The sequence below is a fragment of the Gossypium hirsutum genome, chromosome A11 (genome assembly GCF_007990345.1).
Source record: "Gossypium hirsutum isolate 1008001.06 chromosome A11, Gossypium_hirsutum_v2.1, whole genome shotgun sequence".
NCBI lineage: Eukaryota > Viridiplantae > Streptophyta > Magnoliopsida > Malvales > Malvaceae > Gossypium > Gossypium hirsutum.
In genome coordinates this window covers 118,451,186-118,463,350 of record NC_053434.1, presented here as the reverse complement: position 1 = coordinate 118,463,350, position 12,165 = coordinate 118,451,186, and the positions used below count along the sequence as shown (strand labels likewise).

Sequence of the window (12,165 nt, the reverse complement as noted above, 5' to 3'; positions counted from 1 at the left end):
ATGTTACCTTTCATGAATCTGCCATGTTGAATAAGGTAAATCCAGAAGGAGTGAGTAGTACTTCGCAGCAGGTGGAGTGTACTCCGCAGCAGGTGGAGTTTGAGCAGAGTGTGGTAATTCCAGCAGAAGGTACCACTAGTGATTCTTCATTGGCAGATGCAGAGTCAGATGAGGAAGAGGTTTCTACCCAAGAACCTCAACAGCAATCAGAGCCAATTGCAGTCAGAAGGCAGAGACGAGAAATTCAGAAACCAGCTCGTTTCACTGACATGGTAGCTTATGCACTTCCAGTTGTTGATAATATTCCATCCACTTACACCAAAGCCATTCAGAGTTTAGAGAATAATAGATGGTTAGGTGCAATGGAAGAGGAAATGCAATCTCTAGAGAAAAACAATACGTGGAAGCTGGCACAACTACCAAAAGGGAAGAAGGCGATTGGTTGCAAATTTGAAGACACTATTGAAGTTAGTGTTATGAGAAGATGTTCGAAGATGTGGAATATCGCCAAGGTGGAGATTTGTTGAATATTGGCAATATCCCACATTAGGAAAAGATAGAAAGGGAGGGGGTTTGGTTTGTTATATATAGAACCCCTCCCCCTTTGGTTGTATCATCCCAAAATCTTCTCCTTTGTAATATTTCTAGAGGAAATATTAATTTGGTAGTGTCCGAGGACGTAAGCTAAATTGGCCGAACCTCGTTAAAACTCTGGTATTTTATTTCTTATTTGTTTGCTTTTATTTAATAGCTTTATGTTGGTTATATTTATTTAGTTATTATTGCTATAAATATCTAAGTGAGTTCTGTCTAGTTGTTGGGTTTTAAGCGGGACCATTGTGACCCCTCCAATTTAACTGGGAATTTTCTTAGTATAATTGTTGGCATAATAATTATCTAAATATTTCTGATAATATTGTTATTAATATTATCGTCGCTTCCGCAACAATATATATACTAATTACTTTATAATTACATGTCATTATATAACCTTATGAGCTCAAAATTTTACTATCATATCCAAAAGGCATTCCGTACAATCTCGTCCATTAATTATGTTAACATAGAACCAAGGTGACTTTCGTTACAAATATCGTAACTAAATCCATCCATGATCACGTACATTAACACAACCAAATAACATAGATCAAGTATGGATGTGTAGCATGGAAATTACATGCAATATGATCTAAACATGTCTATTTCCAATTGGTCCTCCTTAAACTTAAGTGAGGTCAATTTCAAAATAATAAACAGAGTGAATAAACTGAACACTTCATTTCTGATCAGAAAATAACCAAATACAAAAATGTTTGAAATATAAACTCCCACTAAATCATGATATCCTCAAACAATGTAACACCCATGTGAGCAGTGTACTCATGAAAGACCTTGGGTGGTAAACCTTTTGTGAGCGAATCCGCTATCATGGAGTTTATCCCAATGTGCTCTATTTATATTTGACCATTTTGTACTCTTTCTTTTACAACTAGGAACTTTATGTCAATATGCTTTGACTTAGATGAACTCCTGTTGTTATTGGAATACAGCACTGCTGACTTATTGTCACAAAATAATTTGAGTTGTCTTTCTACATTCTCCAAAATGCGTAGCCTTGTGACAAAGTTCCACAACCATATTCCATGGTTTGATGCCTCATAGCATGCTACAAACTCTGCTGCCATAGTGGACGAAGCTACAAGTGTCTGTTTGACACTTTTCTAAGATATAGCTCCTCCGGCTAACAGGTAAATATAGCCTGATGTAGCTTTCCTACTATCTTGGCATCTAGCGAAATCAAAATCAGAAACCCTATGACCTCCAAAAGATCTGATCTCTTATAAGTAAGCATGTAATCTTTTGTTCTCTGAAGATATCTCATAACCCTTTTGGCTGCTATCCAATGTTCTATACCAGGGTTGCTTAAATATCTGGCTAACATCCCAACAATGTACGCAATGTCCGGACGCGTACATACTTGAGCATACATTAAACTCCCAACAGCTGATGCATAGGGAATCTTTTGCATTTCCTGAATTTCAAGGTTACTTTTAGGGCATTGAGTAAGACTAAATTTGTCTCCTTTAGCGACAGAGGTGTCACCTGGTCTACAATTCTGCATGCTAAACCTTTTGAGTACTTTATCGATATAGCTCTTTTGTGATAATCCAAGAATACCTCGGGATCGATCTTGATGTATCTAAATTCCTAAAACAAAAGAGACGTCCCCAAGATCTTTCATCTCAAAATTCTTGGATAAAAATCTCTTGGTTTCGTGCAATAAGCCTATATCATTAGTGGCAAGCAAAATGTCATCAACATATAGAAGCGGAAATATGTACTTACTCCCATTAAATTTGTGATACACACAATCATCAACAATATTCATCTCAAAACCAAATGAAACAATTATTTGATGAAACTTGTGGTACCATTGACGGGAAGCTTGTTTGAGTCCATAGATGAATTTTGTCAATTTGCAAACCATATTCTTTGAGTCAAAATTTTTTGGTTGCACCATATAAATTGTTTCTTCAATGTCGCCATTAAAAAACGTAGTCTTAACATCTATCTAATGTAACTCAAGATCAAAATGAGCAACAAGTGCCATGATTATTCTGAAGGAGTCTTTCAATGAAACTGGAAAAAAGGTCTTTATAAAATCAATGCCTTCTTTCTAAGTATATCCTTTAGCTACAAGACGTGCCTTATACCTTTCCATATTACCATTTGCATGTCTCTTGGTTTTAAATATCCATTTACAACCAATTTGCACCTTTAGGTAATGGGACAAGTTCCTAAACTTTATTGTCTTGCATAGATTTATACTTATCTCTCATGGCATCAATCCACTTTTGAGAATTAGAACTTTTCATGGCCTGATGAAAGTTGATTGGATCATCTTCCATCATTCTATTATCATCCTCATGTTTTTGGAGAAATACAATATAATCATCTGGAATAACATTTCTCCTTTCTCTTGTGGACCTCCTTAATGGCACTTGTTCTTGAGGTTGTTGAGTTTGTTCTTCTGAAACAATTACCTCATTTTGAATGAAAAATTGTTCAACATTGTCTTGTAGAGGTTCTGGATTCACTTTTTGATCAATGATAGGTATAAGAACCTGAACATCATTAAAAGTGATAGTAGGAATCAAGTTAGAATCCAATTCCTCCTCAAAAGCAATGTCTCTAACCTTATTTCTCCCTCTAAACTCAACATCCTCAAAAATTGTTGCAGTTCCTGTCTCAAAAATATTCCTTATTATGGGATCATAAAATATATATCCCCTAGATCGCTCAGAATAGCCAATAAAGTAGTTACTTACTATTTTGGAGTCTAATTTCTTTTTATGTGGCCTATAAGGCCTTGCCTCAGCTGGACATCCCCAAATGTGAAAGTCCCTTAGACTAGGCTTTTGACCTGTCCAAAGCTCATAAGGTGTTTTTGCAACTGCTTTATTGGGTACTCTATTCAAAATGTAAGCTGCTGTCTTTAATGCTTCTCCCCAGAGGGAATCAGGTAAGGTAGAATGAGCAATCATGCTTCTTACCATATCTTGAGTTTTGTTTCGTCTTTCAGCTACACCATTCATACTTGGTGATCCTGGAATGGTGTACTGTGGGACAATACCACATTCCTCTAGGAATTTCGCAAATGGTCCTGGACATTGTTCACCTGAGCCATCATATTTACCGTAGTACTCACCACCACGATCAGATCTGGCATTTTTAATTCTTTTCTTGAGTTGATTCTCAACTTCAGCTTTATAAGTTTTGAACACGTCCAAAGACTGAGATTTCTCATGAATGAGATATAGGTACCCATAACATGAGTAGTCGTCTATGAATGTTATGAAATATTGTTGACCGTTCCATGATGCCGTAGGAAATAGCCCACAAATATCTATATGAATTAATTCTAAGACGTCTGAAGATCTGTTGGCACCCAATCTCTTGGTTTTGGTCTGTTTTCCCTTGATGTAATCGATACAAACATCAAAATCTATGAAGTCAAGGGACTTTAAAATACCATCAGACACAAGGCATTCAATTCTAACTTTTGAGATATGACCTAAGCACCTATGCCATAATGGTGCTGAATTTTCCTTATTTAATTTGCGTTTAATACCACGTAATTCCACATGCAAGGTTTCATTATAGGATGCAACTGTTTCTAGCAAATAAAGGTTGTCATAAGTATTTAAATAACCGGTTCCAATAATATTTGAATTTAAAGACAAATTAAATTGATTGTTTCCGAATGAACAATAATATCCAAATTTGTCCAATGAAGAAACAAAAACTAAATTCCATCTAAATGACGGTACAACAAAAGTGTTTTTTAAATCCAAATAAAAACCAGTTCCTAATAACAACCTAAAATGCCCAATTGCTTCCACTTCTACCGATTTTCCATCACCCACAAAGATGTATCTTTTACCATCACTTGGCTTTCGGTAACTCAGGCAACCCTGCATAGAAACACTTATGTGAGTAGTAGCACCAGAATCTATCCATCAAGTGTTTCTAGATACTGAAGCTAAATTTATTTCAGAACATACCAAATTAAGAATTATACCTTTCTTTACATGCCAAGCATGATATTTGGTACAATCTTTCTTTACGTGTCCAGACTTATTACAAAAGAAACAACTCTCTATAGCTTGTTGTTGTTTCTTTTGAGCTGGACCCTTAGCAACTTCATTATGATATTTTCTTTTCTTGCCCTTGTCCTTAGGGGCATTGGCCAAATGAGCACTTTCAGACTTATCACGCTTCAACCTTTCTTTCTCTTGCATACAATGAGAAATGAGCTCATTTAGGGTTTATTTCTCCTTTTGACAATTATAACTAATTTTAAATTGGTTAAACTGTGCAGGAAGCGATACCAAAACCATAAGAACAAGAAATTCCTCAGAAAGCTCAATCTTAAGTGCCTTAATTCTTGAAGCAATATGGAACATCTCCATAATATACTCCCTTACATTTCCTTGACCCTTATACTTCATAGACATCAAAGAAGTCAAAAGTGATGTCATCTCAACCTTATCGTTTTTGGCAAAGCCTTTCTCAATTTCATCAAGGAAACCTTTGGCCTGAGTAATCTCTTCAGATTCTATGCCCCTAAAGGCTTTTGGAATGCTGTGTTTCATGATCATTAAACTCATGCGATTTGAACGATCCCACCTCTCAAAGTCCCTCTTAATATCAGGGGTGTTTTCCGTAGTGAGAGGTGCAGGTTGTTCTTTCCTTAGTGCAAGGTCTATGTCCATACAACCAAGCATTATAAGTAAATGCCTTTTCCATTCTTTAAAATTAGTTCCATTAAGCATGGGTATAGAATATATATTAGCAGATATTGTGGCAACAGAAGATGAATTAGCTGAATAGAGAACAAAACAAGCTTCATAAGTAAACAATAAATTCAAGATAATGGCTAATCCCATCTCAAGATACCAAATACTACATTAATATCAAGTCTTTGGACAGTAATATTAACAGTAAGCGGTACTCTTGTTGTAGCAATCAAACATTGACAATAAACTATGTCAAGCAATGAATTAATCTTTGGACTAACTTAATACTCACGTAAAATACCTTATAATTGTCACACATTTATCACCACAGATGTCGTTGAAATTCTGCCAAATATTAACTTACCTTTGGGTCAATCAATAAATGCATGAATTAAAAAAACATATAACCATCTTAATATTTCAAATAAACTAGTCTACACAAAAGAGGTCACTTTGGCGGCATTTTGTTTCAACTAATTTATTTAAAATATTAGATATCCTTAATTAAAAGCCAAAATCTAAATTTATTTATTCCAAAATATTTACCTTAATTTCATCTTTCAATCAAATTAAAAGATAAAACATATATATATAATTTTCCAAAACATTAAACCAATCAAAGCATGCATATGTTATATATTTATATAAACAAACAAAACATATATATGAATCAATTTCTTTATATATATTTATATATATATATATTTAAATGTCATATGGATTAAAATAATAATAATCACATGCCTTGCAAATACACAGGAACTGGATCACAATATTTTCAAATAAAGCTTAAAAACGTAGGTATCAAATAATATTACACAAATATTTTAAACTTTATAATTGAATCTATTAATTTGAAAATCACCCAATTTTTATTATTATATAAATTCAAGATAATAAAAAACTTTAATATAAATCTTCAAAAAACAACATATATATCTGAAATATAAAACCCATGAAATTTCATGAATCAATTATTCAAATAAAGAACCTGAATCAATTCCCAATGATTTGATATGACGAGGCTCGGATGCCACTTGTTAGAATTTATAAAATAAATCTACAATATAACTTAATAAACTAGGATCTGTCATGTCAAATTATTAATAATAAATCAAGAACAAAACTAGATGCGAAAGCGTACCTGAATTCATGGATTCCTTGAAACTTTCTAGAACTTAGAGATTTGATCTTCCAAATTAGCACACAAGAAATTTAGAGAATATCTGCTCTCTCTTTCCTAATGATGGGATATTAGAAAAGATATATTGTGTATAATTTGGGGACCATAACCCTAATATTTATAACCTTAACATATTAGTTCTAATCAAATTCTAATTAGTCCATCATTAATTTGAATTTGATTAGAAGAGAGTCTACACATATTTGACCCATACTTTATTTAATAATTAAAAGCCCAATAAAATTCTAACCAAATTAGATCACTTTTAAATTGGGGCTAACCTATTATGATAGTAAATAATAACATGTAATTATCCTTATTATATATGTGATGTCTAAATTTTCCATTAGATTTAACACCTTTAAAACCCTCAAGTTTTGACAATGATGGTACATTTTCTAAATTTTGACAGTAAGCAAGCAATAATGCAGTGGGATTCTTCAAATTTGATACGGAACTTGAGAGATTCTCTACAGGATTTTCTGAAAGATCAAGAACCTTGAATCCATGCATATGCATAAAGAAGCCTTCTGCAATACTCTTAATATCGCAATCAGACGACAACAATGTTGTGATCATCGGACATCTTGGCGGTGGTTTTTTCAAGGGATAAAGAACTTGTAACTCCCAATTCTTCATCAATGAAATCTTCTCTAGATCCTCCTTCCATTCTTGCACATCGGGTGGCTCCATTAATCTCATGCCAGCTTCTACCAAGAACCGAGGTGTTCCACTTGTGATATGTAATGTCATGTCCCTTACACGACCATGCATCTTTACACATTTTTTAGATATCTATGCCTTGCTTATGAATTTGGTTGTTAAAAATGGCATAATATCATAACGATCCTGAAGTTTATAAAATATATGAATATAATCCCTGCACTTTAGAATTATATATGAATATGTGTGTTGGAATATTAGAATCTATCTTATTCAAACGGCTAACCACAAATCTCCAAAATGAATAGTTTTTTTATATATTGTAAAACGTATGATTATACAAAAAAAAAAATTCAAAATCAGGTTCATTATTTAATATTTTTTTGGTTATAGAAAAATTAAATTTCATTAATTTTCTACTAAAAATTTAAAATGAGATTATTTAAATTTTTTATAAAATAGTATATTACCATTTAAAATAGGTATAATTAGTGACTTATTTGCTCCTCCAACTTTATAAAAAAAAAATCATTTTATCCCTCTATTTATTTTTTTGCCCTTAAACTTGTATTGTTTATCAAATTACCCAAAATAGATTGAAAAGTTAATGAATGTTAACTTTGTTGACATGACATCCACATGTATGCCACACCAATAATTATTTTTTAAAATTCAAAAAAAATATAAAAATCATTAAAAATATAAAGTTATTAAACAATATAAAAATATTTAATAATGAAAATTATAATAATATTCTATAGTTTTTGAAATTTCTTTAAAAATATGAATTAATTGCTAACATGACATATATGTAAAATGCTATGCTAGTGAGATATATAACAAAAGAGATAAAAAAAATTAAAAATAAAAAGGTTAAAATAAATTTTTTTAAATTGGAAGGCCAAATATGTCTTTAAAATATTAATTTTTATATTTTTTAATTAATTAAATAATATATTTTTATCATTTCAAAAATATATATGTATACTAAAAGTAAAAAAAAATTGATAGAATAAAATAACACTTTAAAAATAAAGGTAAAGTACAAGAATATTCACTAAACTATTTGGTTTGTTTTATTATGATCACTCAATTATTAATTTTTCATTTTAGTCACTATTTCATTTCATTAGTTGTCTAATAGAAGTCTAACATATGCCTTGTTTTATTGGTCTATTAATAAATTTAACTCTTCAATGTTTACACATTCTATGAATTTAATCTTAAATCTAAAAAAAAATTTAATAAATCTATCTCTCAATGTTTACAAGATTTGTCAATTTAATCCTAATTATAAAAATATTTTAAAAAAGAATAAAATATTTTAACAAAAATGATATTCGAAGTATTTTTGTTTTATTTATTTAACATTTGCCTTTTGGTTGAATAAGGTGATGTAAGTTTTGTTGGACTAATTTGGCTTTTCGTTTTCATTTGATGGAACTTCAAGATTTTTGGTGGCACTAAAATTAGCCATAATGATTTCTATTTCAACCCAAAAAAATTATTCCATCCAAAATACTAATACCAAAGTCTAACCCAATAAATTGAAGAAAATTCCAAGTCCAACCAACAATTATGTGAATGATGGTGTTAGGTTTGGAAGTTTATATTCTCTTAATTTAACTTTTTTATATAAATTAATAATTTGGGGGATGGCTGTGTCCTTTGGGTCTTCTCCAAATATTTTTAAATAACCTAACTTCGTCGCCATTAGCAAAGTGATGGAGGGAAGGCCCCATAAGAAGCAATCATTGAAATAACATGATAAGATTGAGAGGTAATAACCAATAAATATATTCTTTTAATATTTCTCTAATGGCAATGGGACATATATTACTTATATCTTGAATTGATATGTTCTTGTCTAAATCTAAATTAAATATTTCAAATTTATTTATATATAAAATCAATATAAAAAATAAAAAATAGTATATTATCTTATATATTAAATATTAATTTGTTCTTACATTTGTTTTCCTTTTCTTCGAGTTTTCCTCTCCGATGTCTTCTTTGTTCTTTTCACTGTCCCAACAACTGTGATGGCTAGCGAGAAAGAAATAAAGGAAATATATGAAAATGGAATGAATATTTTGGAAGATTTAACCAACAATGTTCAGGAAATACAAGAACAAGTGTTGGAGGAGATACTGAAGAGCAATGCAGGAACAGAATATCTAAGCAGATTCTTCCCCAATGGCGAAGCTGACAACCAAAGCTTCAAAACAAATGTACCCATTATTACTTATGAAGATATCAAGCCTTACATCGATCGGATTGCTAACGGAGAGACCTCATCTATCCTTCTGGCTTATCGCATCATCCAGTTCCTCCTAAGGTACATATATATATATATAATCCAATTCTGGCATTCAAAATTAAAATTTGTTTCCTCTCTCTCTTGGAAAGAATTCCATAACTTTTCAAAGTAAACCATTTAATTTATGAAACAGCACTGGTACTTCTGGGGGGCAGCCGAAGTTGATACCTATGACAGCTGAAAGTTTTGAGAAAAGGATGTCCGATCTTCTTCTGTCTGACCTTGTGACCAGAAAGTAAGTACATTCAATCAGCTATCATTACAGTGAAGTACCAATAGCGGTCGTAATTCGATAATAATATCTTTTACTTCATGTTCTTTTTTTTTTCTTCAATATTCAACATAATCAAACAAATAAGTAATAAACGTTTTTCCATTTTCTTGGCAGATGTTTTAGCGGTTCAGATGAAGGCAAATCGTTGTACCTATATTTTATCAAACCAGAGATGGAAACTCCATCTGGATTAAAAGCATCATTCTTCACAACTTTCTATTTCAAGACCGAAAGCTTCAAAAATGGCCTGGCTAAGTTTTTCACAAGTCCTATCGACACCATCTTATGTTTGGACAACAAGCAAAGTATGTTCTGCCAATTGCTTACCGGTTTACTACAGCGCGATGAGGTCGTACGGTTTGGTTCGACCTTTGCATCGGTTTTGGCAAGGACCATCAAGTTCTTAGAAGATTATTGGAGAGAATTATGTTGTAACATTAGAACAGGTTACATCAGTGATTGGATTATTGACCCTGGTTGCAAAAATGCCATGTCATTGATCCTTACTAGGCCAAACCCCGAATTGGCTGATTCGATTCAACAAATATGTGAAGATAAATCATGGGAAGGGATCATTGTGAAACTTTGGCCTAAAATCAAGTATATCCATTGCATCATTACCGGTTCCATGAGCCAATATGTTTCATTACTTGAATTTTATGGAGGAGGGATCCCTTTAGTTTCACCAATTTATAATTCTTCGGAATCTAGTTTTGGGATCAATTTAAAACCACTAAGCAAGCCCTTTGATGTCTCTTACACCTTTCTCCCAAATACGGCTTACTTTGAATTCCTCCCTGTGGGTAAAGATGGTGAAGGGAAGACTCAAGAAACTTGGACCGACGACGAACCGGTCGATCTTGCGAATGTGAAGCTTGGTCGATATTACGAAGTTGTGGTCACAACTTTGGCTGGTAAGGTTTCTTTAACTCGGCCTCAATGCTACTAGTGGTATGCACCTAATAAAAGTGTTGTAATCGTCTTTCCAGGTCTATACCGATATAGAGTCGGAGATGTTCTCAAGGTAACCGGATTCCGTAATAAATCTCCTCAGTTTCAATTTGTGGAACGACGAAATGTGGTTTTGAGTATTGATGTGGACAAAACAACTGAAGAAGACCTTTCAAAAGCAATCATGAAAGCAAAACTCATCCTCGAACCACTCGGCATCATGTTAACCACATGTAGTAGCTACGCCGACACCTCGTTGACACCAGGTCGATATGTATTATTTTGGGAGCTGAAGATGAAAGGCAGAAATGATTTACCAAAACTCGATGCAAAGATAATGGAACAATGCTGCTGTATAGTGGAAGAATCCTTTGATTTTACGTATAAATCACATAGGAAAGGTGGTGCAATTTCAGCTTTAGAGTTAAGGGTGGTTAAACATGGAACCTTTGATGAACTCATGGATTTCTATGTATCGAAGGGAGTTTCCGTTGCCCAGTACAAGCCACCTAGTTGCCTTAAATCTGAGGAAGCCGTAAAGATATTAAATTCAGGGATGGTGGGGAAGTTTTTCAGCCCCAAAACTATGTTTTAAGCTGGATATTGCAGGTATGGCTTGACAATACTTAAAATGTTGTTTTTTGTTAGATTCAAAACAACCTTTGGATTAAATACTATTTATATTTGAATTAAATAATGGAATACGATTTAAATTACATGCGTTAATAAATTTATGTTAAAACATATTGAATCAATCTTTCAACAACTTACCAATCATACTGGCGAATGCGCATAGCAAAACGATAATAATACTCCTGAATGCGTACAGCCATTTGCACATTAAACAATAGTAACAAAGAAAATACCTATATTCTTCGACATGTTGACTATGCATACATATTCGAACATTCAGCCAACATGTACCGTCTAAACATAGAGTATGCCTTTCATACCATTTATGCACCATACATACAATTGCATCTATTACACAACATACATCAGGCCAAAACACTCATCACTTCAATCATGATCAGATTCATTCAAACGGTATTTGCATTCAATACCCCAAATACACGTAAGGCATAAACACTTCTCCACAAGTTGATTCACTATTGGTAAAACATTACTTCATCATATCTAGTATATTAATGACACAAAATACATCCATTTAAGATTTGAGTCCGAGAATTCACCTGTGCGTCATCGCCAATTCTATTTTCTAAGTCTTTTTCCTTGCTACACGAGCCTCCTTAATCAATACAACACAACAACTATATTAAAATCTAACTGAGACCATTCATTATCACAAAAGTCATAATTTATTTGCATGCAGATGCCATTTGAATGATTATTCGCCATTTTATCCGAAACAAAATAGAACCAATAATTTACTAAAATCATTAACTACCTTCTTTTTTGTCTTGAATATACTAATGCAAAGAGATTAGAAAACTTACCTGTTGAGTATGACTCC

The 12,165-nt window shown here is 32.6% G+C and overlaps 1 protein-coding gene across 1 annotated transcript; it reads left to right on the top strand.

Annotated features, from left to right (window-relative positions):
* The first annotated feature begins 9,126 nt into the window (after positions 1-9,126).
* LOC107902547 (indole-3-acetic acid-amido synthetase GH3.17) lies at positions 9,127-11,400 on the top strand. The gene is made up of 4 exons (XM_041080077.1): positions 9,127-9,484; positions 9,600-9,701; positions 9,855-10,654; positions 10,730-11,400. The coding sequence occupies exons 1-4, from the start codon at positions 9,189-9,191 to the stop codon at positions 11,284-11,286; spliced, it is 1,755 nt and encodes a 584-aa protein (XP_040936011.1). The 5' UTR covers positions 9,127-9,188; the 3' UTR covers positions 11,287-11,400.
* The last annotated feature ends 765 nt before the right edge of the window (positions 11,401-12,165 follow it).